The sequence below is a fragment of the Natator depressus genome, chromosome 11 (genome assembly GCF_965152275.1).
Source record: "Natator depressus isolate rNatDep1 chromosome 11, rNatDep2.hap1, whole genome shotgun sequence".
In the NCBI taxonomy this organism is placed as follows: domain Eukaryota; kingdom Metazoa; phylum Chordata; order Testudines; family Cheloniidae; genus Natator; species Natator depressus.
Window position 1 is genome coordinate 43,598,599 of NC_134244.1, and position 15,102 is coordinate 43,613,700.

General features: G+C 42.6%; 1 protein-coding gene and 1 long non-coding RNA gene across 4 annotated transcripts in view; one reads left to right on the forward strand and one right to left on the reverse strand.

The window, feature by feature from the left end:
* The window catches only part of NFE2L2 (NFE2 like bZIP transcription factor 2), a 42,541-nt gene extending 38,362 nt beyond the window's left edge, over window positions 1-4,179 (reverse strand). Inside the window, exon 1 of the mRNA XM_074967665.1 lies at window positions 3,862-4,179. Coding sequence (XP_074823766.1) covers window positions 3,862-3,894 — 33 coding nt within the window. The 5' untranslated portion in view covers window positions 3,895-4,179. The remainder of the gene's footprint in view (window positions 1-3,861) is intronic.
* LOC141996019 (uncharacterized) lies at window positions 3,290-10,939 on the forward strand. 3 transcript variants are annotated; one of them, XR_012641465.1, is made up of 5 exons: window positions 3,290-3,401; window positions 5,168-5,307; window positions 6,832-6,908; window positions 9,318-9,495; window positions 9,585-9,652. It is a non-coding gene; the product is annotated as an uncharacterized LOC141996019 (long non-coding RNA). The 3 variants fall into 3 exon arrangements; XR_012641463.1 differs by lacking the exons at window positions 9,318-9,495; window positions 9,585-9,652 and adding an exon at window positions 10,429-10,939; XR_012641464.1 differs by having other exon boundaries at window positions 9,318-9,648.
* Window positions 10,940-15,102: the final 4,163 nt, after the last annotated feature.

Consider the following 15,102-nt stretch of genomic DNA (forward strand, 5'->3'; position numbering starts at 1 on the left):
CTCGGGAAAGGTATTACATGTTTAAGGGGCTGCATGGCACGAAGGATGAAGTCACTTATATAAGTGGGCAAGCAGGCAATGAAAGCTAGCATTACTGACAGAGCAAAAAAGATAAAAAAGAGTAGATAAGTAGGGGGAGGCATAGCCCTGGTCTACACTACAAACTTACGTCGATATAACTGTTGCTCAGTGTTATGGAAAATCCACTCCTGGAGCAACATAGTTACACCAATTTAACTCCTGATGTAGACAGCGTTATGTTGACCAGAGAGCTTCTCCTGTCAACACAGCTACCTCCTCTTGGGGAGGTAGAGTCCTACGCCAATGGGACAAGCTCTCCCATTGGCATAGGTAGCTGTGCCACTGCACTGCTGTAAGTGTAGACAAGCCCTATAGTTGCTAAAGGCCTTAAAGAGGAGAACAAAAAAAAACTTGAATTTGATGCAGTACAGAAGGTGGGACCAGGAGGCATTCAGAGGGGGCCTGACAGTCAAAATAAGCCAAGAAAATGACCTTAGCAGCAACATTTTGCAAGGAACTGATAGGTGTCAACCAAGAACGAGGCCAGACGCAAGGCAGTTGTAGTAGCGAAGTTAAGATGAAGGCCTGTTCAGGTGGAACTTTTAATGATATGAACAGAGAGAAAAGAAGCAGTGTTGGATAGAAGGAGACAGGTCAAGAGTGGGGAGGTAGATTTGTGTGATACTGGCATAAAGGTTTCAGAGTAGCAGCTGTGTTAGTCCGTATCCGCAAAAAGAACAGGAGTACTTGTGGCACCTTAGAGGCTAACAAATTTATTCGAGCGTAAGCTTTCGTGGGCTACAGCCCACTGCATCGGATGCATAGAATGGAACCTATAGTAAGAAGATATATGTATCTTTATATATATACACACATACATACATACATACACACACACACACACACACACACACAAGGCGGAAGTTGCCATACAAACTGTAAGAGTCTTTATTCTGTGGCAATTTTGCAACAGAAAAGCTTCAAAAACAGACTCCAATGAGAAACTGCTGAGCTTGAATTAATATGCAAACTAGATAATATTATCTTGGGTTTGAATAGGGACTGGGCGTGGCTGGGTCATTACATGTATTGAATCTATTTCCCTATGTTAAGTATCCTCACACCTTCTTGTCAACTGTCTAAATGGGCCATCTTGATTATCACTACAAAAGTTTTTTTCTCCTGCTGATAATAGCTCATCTTCATTAATTAGCCTTACAGTTTGTATGGCAACTTCCACCTTCTCTGTATATGTGTGTGTGCGTGTATATATCTCTTACTATATGTTCCATTCTATGAATCCGATGAAGTGGGCGGTAGCCCCTGAGAGCTTATGCTCTAATAAATTTGTTAGTCTCTAAGGTGGCATAAAGGTGTAGCTGAAACTTTGTGAATGGATGCTATCCCCTAAAACAGTGGCTCTCAACCTTTCCAGACTACCGTACCCCTTTTAGGAGTCTTATTTGTCTTGCATACCCACAAGTTTCACCTCACTTAAAAAAGACTTGCTTACAAAATCAGTAATAGTGTGCTGTGACACATCTGTATTTTTATATCTGAAAAATTGCTTACTTTCTCATTTTTACATTATAAATCAATTGGAATATAAATCTTGTATTTATATTTCAGTGTTTTGTATATAGAGCAATATGAACAAGTAATTGTATGAAATTTTAGTTTGTACTGACTTTGTGCTTTTCATGTAACCGGTTGTAAAACTAGGCAAATACTGTATCTAGATGAGTTGATGTACCGGCTGTAAGACCTCTGTGTACCCCCAGGAGGTACACATATCCCTGGTTGAGAACCACTGCCCTAAAGAAAGCGTGTAGGATACCTAGCCCCTGAGAAACATATATATGCTCACCACTGTGTTAACTATATGTTTGTACAAGCACAGTTCACGTGACCAAGATTAGAATGAACCTAAACACAGGACATAAAATTTAGAATACACACTTTTTAGTCCTGAATTTATTCCACGTTTCCCTATAAACAAGAGGGGAAAAAATGAACACAAGACATCTGTAAACTGAAACTGGAGAATAAATTGGTTTACTTTTCAACTATTCTCTCCACCCTTTAAAAAACTAGTTTTCCATAAAGGAATGAAATAACTTCGATTAATTTTTTCTGCATTTAGACAATTGATACATTTGGTAGCACAAGATTATGAAACAGAATGTCATTTTATGCCCCTGAAGAAACTTGTTATGGAGTGAAACTACTCAACTCTACATTTATTTTATGCACAAACATGAGATAAAGAAGCTAGCATAAAATAGTTGAAAGACAATTTTTAATATTTAAAACTTATGTTCAGATAACACAACAGAAATTATACCCACCACCCTTTAAATTAGCTAAGGCAACACAGAACTATATATGCTGGTTTACACATTTTGAAGCTGCACTTGAAAGGCTAATTCCAAAAACATAACAGCCCTGGGGAACTAAATGATTGTGCAACAGCTCCAACTTGTTCCTGGCTCAGCGCACTAAAGATCGCACGCTAAGGGCCCGTTTAGGGAAATTGTGACAGACGACAATCAACTTTCAACTAAAGCCAAAAGCCACCCACACTAAGATAATTCACCTAAATAAGGAATAAGAGATGCAGGGCCTTCGAAATTCAAGTGCAGTGACATATGTTTTATATTTTATGCAGACTAAATATCACACAGATCCATGGAGTCTTGAGGGCCACTAGGGTGCTGGAACAATTTGTGTAATGGAGATGCTGAGAGCTATTGAACCAAACTGTAAACCCTGTATATGATGGAAACGACTTCAAGCCAGTTCCAGCATCTCGGAAGGCCACTGCCCAGAATCAGCATTGCAATCTCTCTTACCCATACTAGCTATCCTGAATGTTACCAGGTACTAAAGTGATGTAGTTAAGATTTTCAAGGCTGTAGTAAAATTTGGAAAGGAGTCAGCTGTTACAGTGCATGCTGGGGGAAGTAGGGACATAGTAAAAGAAATAATCTTTTAGATTTAGTTAAATCTGTTGCGGGTAAATAAACTTTCTTTGAAAATAATGCTTGCTATGGCTTCTATCCCTTACAGCTAGAACTGAAAGCTCTGCAACCTATTTTCACTCACAGGGCATTTTGATCTCACCCTAGCTTCCTCAGTCGATAGATTTTTCAGGAAATCAAGAGGATCTGATCTACATCTCTGGGAGGTGAGGCTGACTAGAAGTGGGAGGGTGCGGAGGGTCCACTCTTGACCCTCCCACGGCTCCTTGCACGGAGGGGCGGCCCCTGTATAAGATTTGTTGGCACCACAGGTGGCTGTTAGTGGCGTTGCCTGACCCACATTTCAGGCCTCTTCCAAGGGGAAACATGGTGCAGATGAGGAAACTGAGTCACAAAAGGGTAAGTTCCAAGCTCTCACAAGATAAGAAGCGGCTGCTAGTTTTGGGCGCCCACCGCCCTGACGCGCCAGTTTCCCAGGAGCACAGGGGACTCCGCGCCAGGCTGCTCCCTTGGCCCTGGGCCCAGTACCGTGCTCTGCCCGCCCGCCTTGCCCAGGACCCAGCGGGCACCAGCCTGCCCCCTAGCCGGCCCCAGTGACTCATCACGTTCCCGGAGCCGGGGGAAACCGGACAGGCCCTGTGTGCAGGGGCGGGGCCGCCGCTCTTGCACCACCCCCCTTCGCCTGACATCCAGCAGCCCCCCCGTGACCCGGCGTGTCGCCACCCGGCCAGGACCGCCCCCCAGTTCAGGGCAGCGGGGGCTGCGTTGGGGCGGCACGCGCCAGCAGCACCCCCGGGCTCCCGCCCGGGAGCATTTCCTTCCCGGCAGACGGGCCCGGGGTCCAGACCCCGGCTCTCACCTGCGGGGCGGGCGGCACCTCGAGCTCCATCATGCTGGCGGCAGCGGGCACAGCCACCCCCGGCGCGGCGACCCTCGCTCACTGTCCCGCTGCTCGCTCCGACGCTGCTGGGGGGAGTGAAGCGGGCGGCCCCGGACGCGGGCGGCTGGGACAGCGAGCCACCTCCCGTTCCGCCCCGCCTTTACCCCAGCCACTCACGGGCGCGGGAGCCGGAGAGGCGGCCCTTATCCCGGCAACAGCGGCCACACGGAGCAGCGCGGGGGTGGCAGGCCATGCTGACTCTGCCTGGCCGCGCCCCGCCCATCCTCACATCCCTGCCCTGTTACAAACCACCCTGACCCCGTCCGAGTCCCTCCCTGCCCTAAACCTGCCTGTCCACCCAGAGCCCTGCTACAAAGCAGCGCGTCCGGGCCCCTCCTTTCTCCTCCCATCACTGCCACACACACACACACCTGGCCCCCATCCTCTCACATCTCTCCCCAGAACCACCCACCCCCATCAGATCCCATCCCTGACACAAACATCAAGTGATTCCCAGATCCCTCCCCATTCCAACATATCTCTCCTCAACGTATTCCAACTCACCAGGTCCCTCTCCATGTCTACCACATTGCTTCCCCATCCAGATCCTTTATAAACCTATCCCCACCAGATCCTGCCACAATTTATCAAACCTTTCCCAGTTTACCTTAACTCATCCCATTTCCACCAGATCTGACAGATCTTTGCCTGCCTAATCTCAGCAGATTCCGATGTACCAGATCCATTTCTCCCATCCCAATATATAACAACCCAGCAGATTCACTGGATACCTTCCCAACTGATCCTGCCATACCCCAACTGATCAGCTCCTTAGCAGATCATACTAGATCCTTCCCCACCCATCCCACCAGATCTCTTCACCATCACACCCCACTAGATCCTTCCATGTCCCATCAGATCCGTCCCCACATCTCTGAGCTAATTTAGCAACCCTCACAGGAGTATCTAATAGAATTGGAGAGGAAAAGGAATCTGTCACTCCCACCAGATCTCATCCCACAGTTGTTAACTAATATGGCAGCTGCCATGGAAGCACCAGGCATGATAATAGGAGAGCAGGGATCTATAGAAATTCCAACACATTTCTCAAAACTCTTAATATAAACTTATAACCATCATGGGAACTCCTGAGACACTCATAGGAGAGGAGTGCTCCGAATGACTCTCCTAGATCCTTCCCCACAGCTCTAAGTAACTTTGCTTAGTTCCTTGCAACCCACCAAAGGATTATTACTTTACAACGTTATTTTATTCCTACTCCTAGAAATCCTGTGCTGTTTAGCTGTGGAACAGTGCTGTAGCTTGCAATATGAAGCTGTACATCAAGGCATATATGGATCTACATCCATGAAGAAGTGTGCATGGTGCAATTTTGCTGCCTGTTTTCACAGAAGGTATTGGAAGGTAAAAGTAAACTCAGTCTGAGTTAAATCCATAGCTTTGGGTTTGAGGACATTACCCTGGGAGATGTTCTATTATGCTGGCCCTGCAGTTGTACGACCAGGTCTCACAATTTATGCACGTTCAGTTCTTGGAAGAGAGGCCTCTAGGAGAAACCCCAGAGTTCTGAAAGTATTTGTAGATTTAGTAGGTAGCACTGTTACTAGTCCTAAAGCAGTGCCCCAGCACAGGAAGCTGTTTTGGCACAGGTGCCATCTTTCAAATGAGGTCCTGACCACTTTTGATAATTAAAGATCCCACAGCACTTTTCAGAAGAATAGGAGCATTAATCCTGGTACACTGGCTAATTTCCAACGAAGGTAATTACATTCTTCCTGCTTTAAATCTGAAGACAGATTTAAATCTGAAATTTAAATCTGAGACAGTATTCTTCACTTCTTGACCTCAAATGTTGCTGTATTCTGTTAAACAGCTGATGTGTATCACTAGAAGTTTGTGCATTTCAGTAGTGGGTGAAAGTAAATCTTGTTAAATTTGTGATCTTTTGGGGGTAAAAGTCACTATAAGAATGCAAGATGTTGTTATTTGTTATAAAGTTATAACAGTTCAAGATCAGTATCCATAATGCATACACGGTGGTGGACCTAATGGCGGCCTTTAGGTGTATGTGTGGTTCCTTTTAAAGCCAGTAAATATAATTGAAGGTGGCACCACTAATGACCCATCACCCATCCTTGCTCTCCCACTGCTGAAAATGTGGCTTCACTACTGTGCATATACCTGTTCTAAGTGATAAAGGTCACTGTGTTATTTAATCCTCTCATGTCTAATAAAGGATGTTGCTCTGTTGGGACAAAACATACAAACGAATGTACATAGTGTCAGGTTTATAGATTTGAGACCATGGACAGAGAAAAGAGATTGAATTTCCTGTTTGTCATTTAAATCTGGAACAGCTGAAAATATCCTATTTTATATTTTAAAATAAGATTCTACGTGAATTATATATAGCATTTATATAGTTAATTTCGTCTGCAAAGTACTTTACAAGCATTAACTAAGGTCTTCTTGTAACTGGAGGATTTGCAGCTGTGCAAATGTTTAACACAGATGTGCTGTCCCAGTATACTGATGCAGCTTCACTGGTTTGAAAAACCAGGGTGAGCCACACCAGTGGAAAGTTTAAAGTTTCTCATCACAAACCTGAATATTCCCATTGTTTAATATGAGGCTTATATAAACTGCAGGAATTTGATCTTATCTCTCTTTAAAATTATAGTGCTTGGTGTATTTACACCACTCCTGTCATTATTATCATCATCATCACATATTTGTCACTGTAATCACTCCAAAAAATAGAATTTCATGTTTCCCTTGTTTCTTTCACTAGCATGTCTCTGATATGTGTTTATTACAAAAATAGAAAGCCTTCAATGTAGTTATATACATCTTATACATCCAATTGAAGAATGCAAACTATAATCAGAATGCCTTAATTACATGACTCTCCTTTGTTAAATATACCAGGTACCTTTATCTAGAATACACCTGCTCTGCTCTTGTAATTCAGGTAGAACATGCTGCAGTGTCACTGGACATATTCGGTATGTATAAGGAGAATACATATGTTCTATCACTGAATGTACTGGGTATGTCTATGCAGTGTTATGGTAGCCGTGTCAGTGCCAGGATATTAGAGAGACAATGTATGTGAGACAATGTATATCTTTTATTGGACCAACTGTACGTGGTGAGAAAGACAAGCTTTCGAGCAGAATACACAAAGCATTCTGGTTATGCTATGTCCTTGATTTCAAGGAGAAATATTGCATGACAGCACCACAGCAATTGTGATGGAGGACCAGGAGCAAAAAAGTTATGTCACTTTTTTTTCTTTCACTGGTCAATTCCAGTTTGCTCTGATCCAAGAATGACCCCACTGGCAGCTGAAACCAGATTGAATGCTGGAAACCCTGGAGAAACAGAGCTTTAAAAAGGGAAAAGGCCTGTCAGTAGTTAAAAAACCTTTTGATTCCAAGTGCTCCCAGTTCCAGACTGTCTCCTTGAACATGATAGTTTTATTGAATACCATTTATTGAGTTTTTCAGTATCATAAAAGAACAGCACCAGGAAGACACGGAACATTACCACAAAACAAATAACACAAAGTGTCTGTGCATGAAAAATTGCATAGATGTCCTTCCATATGATCCATCGAATGGAAAGTTGTACAAATAGTGAAAAGAAGCAAATATGAGCCATGAGAGTTGGTATATATATTGTATCACAGTATAGAAATACCATGGCAAACAGTTTGCTTGGCGAGTGTGGGGAGGATAAAAGCGGAAGCATACTTTCTGGCCAGGCCAGATAAAGGAACACTGAATATATATTTTAGTTTGTGTTCCTTGTTAATTTATTTTTTCTTCCTCTCCTTGTCTTCACACCCTCAGCGCAGGAACCCTTTGGCCTTCACCACTTACAAGTAATGCAACCATCCCAATCTCATTTTAATTTAACTGTCATATCACACTACACTATTCTCCCTATACCATGGGAAAGTATATTAGGATCTTTCTCAGTGAAAGAAACTGTATGAAATGTGAGCTATAACTTTATTAAAATTATTGCTGTTATTTTCATTTGATTAGACTAAATAGTCTGAGGCATTTTGACATGAAGTTCTACTGATTTGCTTGTTACTTAACCCTTAGCATTTTTCTGTTCTTCAAATTAAAACTTTTTAAAGAAAGTGTTTCTACCCAATACTTCTTCAATCCCAGAAAGAATCCTTGAGGAGTATTCAGCCTTTTTTGTGATAAAATAACATATCTCTATAGAGGCAGATACATACAGGGCCTGAATATAAGACTTTTGGCTCCACTTCTAGATATTAAATTTTGTTGATGCACACGAATGTACATGCACTTTTCCACCCCTCACATTTCGATGCGTAGCTATGCATGTAGCTAATACAATCTGCGTGTATAAATTCCATTACCTACACATGTTGATATTCATTTTTGAGCTGTCCACCTAGTTCTTATACCACAGTGATGAGCTTCTAAAAACGCAAATCAGTAAATAGATGTTACTGCTAGAAAATTTGCAGCAGATGTGTTTGTGTACTAACGAGCATGTGCACAAGGGCCATGTAAGTTGATGCCCTACGGAAGAATCAGGCCCACTAAATGTATGATAGCATATGCAGGGTTTTTTTTATCAAGTAGTTATAAAAAATACATAATATATTAAAAAATTACATTTTCTCCATTGTCTCCTTTTAGTCATTCTCTATATTTTTGTTCTGGCATTAAATCTTTCCCAACCATGTAGAGTTTCAATTAAAAAAATGATTTTTTTTTCAATTTGAGCAGCATTGTTTTAAATAAAATACTTTATTCTGTTGATTGGAATGTGTTTGCAGATATTGTCTCTGATTTTTTAAAGACAAGATTAGCAATTATAAAATGGAAACATTTGTTTTGGGATATTTTCTGGGTTAAAGTTATAGCATAAGAGGGCTTTGGAGAAACTCTGTTTTCTAAAGGGCCTGTGTAACCATTCACAATTATTACAATATAGAAACAATATTATTGTGAAGGTAGAAACCACCAGTGCCACCTACTGCTTAAAACATACAACTAAAAAAGACTTGCAAGTTTGTATATTTTCAAATAAAAAAATAATAGAAGAAATTAACTTTGCTTAAAATTATTTCAAGCTACTGAAAGATGCTTGAGATAGATTCTGAAATCCTTACTGGGGTAAAACTCTAATTGAAGTTAATGAGAGTCTTGCTTGAGAACTGACTGAGCACTTTTGCCCTTGGTTAATTTGAGATCTGTGATTTTGTGTTGGAAATGCTTACTGATGTTGTATTTTTAACAACTCTTAACTTTTCAATTGATCACCATAACACCACTGGGAAAATATTGGTGGGGAGAAAGGGGTTCAATGTAAAAAGATTTATATAAACTCCACTATGAGGCAAACTTCTATCTTTAATTGAGGGATCTGGACAAGACAGGAGATTGGGAGAATGAGGCCAACCACATATATGATACAAAAGCCACCTTGCTGTGTCAAGGCAGGATCACACAGATGTGGCAAATGAGCTGCTGACCGCAATGTAGCTTGATGTGCTCCATAGCTGACAGACCATGCCCTCATGAGGCCAAGATGCAATAGGTACTTCCTTTTCTTAACCTCTTGAGAAAGACTGTATTCTACTATTAATGGGAGAGCAAGCATATCCATGTGATCTCTCTTTCTCCTAGTTTGTTAGCACAGGACAGGATTTCTTACAAAGTGTGGCACCATGATGGCACTAATTTTATAACAGAAAAGAGGTAGGACTTTATTCACACCTATCAGTATGATGGTGGGCCATTCCTACTCTCCCACAGGAGCATGTAGCTGCTGCCATTCTCCATCGGGGAGAGCAGTTTTAAATTCTGCCCAGCAGAGTCAGAAACAATGCATTTTTTACAGGCCCTGGGCCCAGGCCCTTCCTAGCTGGTCCCACCCACTTTGTAGCCCAGGGACCAGGACTGGGATTTTTTGGATTTGTGACCCTCAGGATTTCTTTCTTATTTAAATGTTGCGTACTTTAAACCTTAGATTTTAAAACCCTTTCAAGACAAGAATTGTCTTTCCTGAGGCTAGCATATTTGAAATCACTAGAAGGATTTGTGAGGACAATTCAGCTGCTTTGTGATAGAATTTTAGAAACCACAAGAGGAACACTGCACTGTCCCCTTCTTTATTCACACTGGAAAATGACTGGTGCTATGGCTATATCCATCGGCTGTGATTGTCCCTGGCACAAGCAAACTCTTCTGCTCAATGGACTAGTTTTCGTTTTGAAAAGAATTTGCTTGTAATTCTTTTAAACTGTCTTTTCCATGCAGTTTTTGCCAGCAGTGGACATTATACAAGAAAAATTCTGCTCCTGCTGCCAAGGAGTTAACTTGATAACATTGTAATAAGTAAAATGGTGTTTGTTTCTCTGTTATTGAACTGTCCCTGACTTCCACAAAGCACAAAATCATGCTGAGTTTAAAAAACAAGTCATGTCAAATTTGCTGTATTCACTTTCACCATTTTTGTATTTCTACCCAGGCACAACATTGAAACTGCTGTTTTCAGGAGAAGGTGAAGGAGGCCACTGGCAGCCTCCCCATCTCTGGAAGGAGGAGCAAGGCTCCCCTGATAACATTGCAGTCTAGAGATGAGGAGAAAGTTCTTGTTTGCCTCTTAGCTGCCAAGGAGCTCTGCTGTCCACACAGTTATGCAGCAAGTATCTTTCGTTTTAATATAATTCAGATTAAGTAATTACAGCAATGCACAATGTACTCTAGAAAATTAGAAAGGTTGAAAATTTGTGGTTTTTTTTAATATGCACACACAAATCAAAATCAACAGGAAAATGAATAACCTATTTGGTGGTAGAATGTACCAACAAAATAGTGTAATAAAAATGAAATTATTTAAAGTAATATTCCAATCATACAGTCATCATTGATTTAGTTTCCAATTATACAGAGGTAATTGTATTAAGGAACTGCCTCATTCACTGCTTTCTGAGGAAATGCTTGAGTGTTTTAATGTCCTGGCATCTGCAGGTAATAAATGATCTAATCTGCACTCTTTACCTGACTGGAATCCTAATTCGTGTTTTACTTCAGGTGACCTAGGGCATATATTAGACAGCATCAGTATATTTGAGGATTTATGACCTGATTGTCTACACATGGAATAGTTCTAATCCTGAATAACTCTGTGCGTTTAGACACTTATTCCAGAATAAGCATGCCTTGTTCCTGTTTAGTTTAACCCACTCTGAAAGTGGATTAAGCTAAACAGGAACAAGGCACTCTTATTTTCAAATAAGAGTATCTACATAGAGAGTTATTCAGAAATAGCGATTGTGCTTTATTTAAATTTACACTATACCTTAATCCACATTAATGTTAGTCTCTCTGCACTTTCTCTCTCCACTGTGCTTATTGGCTATTTGCACCAACCCTCTCCTTCCCTCTCCCCAGTGGTGCTCAGTCTGCAATTTACTGACTATATAGGAAACATCTTTAAAATATTTAGCTATGTCTCCTAGACTAGTGCACCTTATGACTCAAGAAGTTATATATCTGTAAGGAAAAATATTATACAACAGTTTGGGGGCTAGCACATGCCTAGTAGTCACAACTCCATGCTCAATATGGTATTGAGTTGCACTGCTGTCCTTTAGGAATTTAAATCCAATTATAGCATAGGTATCCTGACCCAAACTCTGTCTGCCCTTTCCACTCCATTTGGGGGTGATGAGTGCTCCCAGGGACTCAGAGAGAGACTAATTTCTGCATTAGCCCAGAGACTGCGATTATTCCTGGACTTTGCACAGAGCATACAAATGGTGTGTGGGGAGGGCGGGGGGAGCAGCAACAATACGGTCCTGTTGTCAAGGTAATTGTGGCCTTTCATTCGCTGATATCAGACACAAGACAAAGCATGTGCTGGAACACTTCTCCTATTCAAGTATCCGAGGGTGCCACAGGTGCTTAAATAAATGTGTGTATGTGTGTCAGATTATCTACTATATATTCATCACCCCTCCTTAGCTTCTTCCTAAACTTCCCTACCCCATATTCACCCCAAATCATGAAAAGATTGCACAACAAGCAGGAAAACCCATGCTGTTTCTTATTTGACCTATTAGGAGAAAGAAGAGGATATGGCTGCCATAGGCTCCAACTTCCTCTCTACCTGGGGGGGTGCTTGACAAGCTCCGCCCTCAGTCCACCCCTTCCTCCAAGCCCCCTGCCCCACCTATTCCCACCACATCTCTTCCCCGCCCTCTCCCCGTCCCCGCTTCTCCTCCTCCCTTCCAGCGCCTCCTGCATGCTACGGAACAGCTGATCTGCAGCGGGCAGGAGGGGGAGAAGTTGATCAGCAGGGCTGCTGGCGAGGGTGGAGGCGCTGGGGGGATGGCTGCTAACATGACCAGCAGCTCTTCATTTATGAGAATTTCCTTTTGGTGTCTTCATGGTGTGGGAATACAACATATGTCTATCCCTCCTCCTGTGAGGGCTCACAGGCCTTGAACCCAGATCCGCAGGTCCTCAAGTAGCACTTGGGCCATGACTGCCACCCAACAGCTCACCTGAGTAACATTTAGCTTTCAGAGGGCCCCGCCTCCAAAGCTCCCGACTGGGGGAACCATTCAGACTCCCAATTGGCTAAGGAGTACTACAGGAAGTAAACCAGGAAGTAATAACAGGAAGTTGTCTGAGCAGCTAGAGGAATCTTTGGCTGACTGCTAGTATGGACCCCTCTTGCTTCCCAGACTCCTGAGACTTCCTTCCCTGCCTGCTCCTGGTTCCTGTCCTCTCATTCCATACTCCTGTCTACTCCCAGTCTTTGCTGTCCTTCCCTCCTCCAGGCCCCTGCTTCTTCACCTTACCCCTGACTTTGTCTCTGGCTCTGACCCCTGGCTTAGTACTTGATGTTGTCCCTGGCTTGGCACCTGATTCTTCTCCCCCTCCTTCTGGCTCTGACCTTCGGCTTGGAACCTGATGCTGGCTTTGGTTTTGACCCTCTGTTCTGAGTGCCCAGGCCCCGGTCATTACACCTCCCTCCAATGTATTTTAACTGTTCTGCTACCCAAGCATTGATCAGCATGTTTAAAGTGTATTGCAACCCCTGATTATTGATACCTCTGTATCCTGTACAGGGGTATCAATAATCAGTCAGAGATAAAAAAAAAAATCCCATGTCTGTGCTTTTCCCCTAATGTTTTGTCTAGTCTAGTTTTCTGCGTCTAAAGTGATGGGGTTTTATCTGCTTCCCTTGTTCCACAGCCTATAAAGGATCTCACTGTCAGGAAATTTCTCTTGATATTCAATCTGAATTTTACTTTTAATTTAACTGTTTACTTCTAATTTACATCCCCTAGTCCCATCCTAAATAATTCCACTTGATGCCTGGTTTACACACCCGTGAAATATCTGTAGACAGTTATTGGCTTGGACCCTGCAAATTCCTGTGTAGTGCTCAGCAAGGAGTGCAAGGATATTTTGCTCAAACATAAGCGTGAGTAAAGACTATGTTTTGGCACAAGGAATAAGCAAAGGTGTCTTCCTTTTCAGTGAGCAGAATGTAAGTCCCTTGGGTGCCCACTCTCTTATTCTCAGAGCCTGGGCTAAGAAAGGGGAAAGGTCTATATGTAAATGGGTAGTTATATGAATTTAACTTTGTAACATTTTCCTTATAAATCAATCCATCCAGTCTGCTGATTATTTTTTTGGCTCTTCAAATTTCCTTCCATTTGTCAATGTCCTTCTGAAAATATGGTGACCACAGTTGAATGCTTAAATCCAGGGTCACAAAGAGAAGGATTTTGACCTTCCTACTCCATGCTGTGATACCTTTCCATATACAGAGCTAAACTGCTTTGGCCTTTTCCCCCAGCCATATCATATTGCAAACTCATGTCTGGCCTGCTGTCTCTTTCACGCCTAGGTCTCTTTTGGCATTACTGCTTTCCAGGTTACTCCCTTGCATTAACTAACTGCTTTGGATTATTAGTCTTTAGATTTATCAATTTGCATAATTCTATATTAACTCTCATTTTGTTATTTTCTGTATATTTTAGTAAACTCTTTAAATCCCATTTAAAATTTCTCTGTCCTCACTATCATTTGCAGCTCTTTGCAATTTACTGTTATCTATAAAGGTCAGTGACCTGATGCAATTTACTCCCCCTTCCAGATTATTGATGAAGATGTTAACAAACAAACAAACAGACCTGCCACCAAATCCTGCAGTACCCTATTAAATACCTCTCCTAACACAGTGCATTTGTTTACAGTCTTTCAGCCAGTTTTCAATGTATATTAGGGCGTTGTAATGAACCTGCAGTGCTAGTTCATTACTGGGTATCTCTCCCCCATGCTGGCAGAACTAGGGATCTAGCCATTAGATGGTACTATGTTACTCCATTCAATATACTGCCTTTAGAGAGTATAGGAAAAGGAAGTAACAGCCTCCTGAGCTGAGAGGGGCCAGTCAGAGAGAGAGAGAGGGCATGTCTACACTTATGGGGATCGATGCTGTGGGGATCGATGCACTGGTGGTCGATTTAGCGGATCTAGTGAAGAGTCTAGTTGATAGAAGAGTGTCTCCCGTTGACCTAGTGCCGCGTAGACACTGCAATAAGTCGACCTAAGTTACATTGACTCCAGCTACGTTATTCACATAGCTGGAGTTGCGTAATTTAGGTCGACTTACCCCCCCGTAGTGTAGACAAGGCCAGAGAGAGAGTGAGGCCATGTGTAAACAGAAGCAGCAGTCTGGGAGTTGACAGTGTAAGGAAGGCTGGCTTGCGGGCAGCGAAATAGTTTGCTGGCAGAGCACTATTAGTAGCAGCAGGAGGATACTTGGAAGTAGGATACATGACACAATTCCATGTGTCGTTTGCAGGACCCACTGGTTACTTCTATACCACACTACTGGGCTGCGCCAAGGACTGGGTTAGCTACCACTGGGTTGATTAACGTGTCTACAGTAATTGGCCCATTTATTTCTGTCAACTCCAGTAAAATAATCCTGTTACTTCCCCAGACTCTGACCAATGTTAATGTTGACCCACGGCAGGCTAGAGCCTAGTGCTTAATGCACGTACAGCGTTTGCCTCTGGGACACGGAGCACACTGCCAGACATTTAGGGGACCGGTGTACCACTGCAACACCCTGCAGTGGGGGCAGTCATAGTATTCATAAAGCCAGTTTTCATAA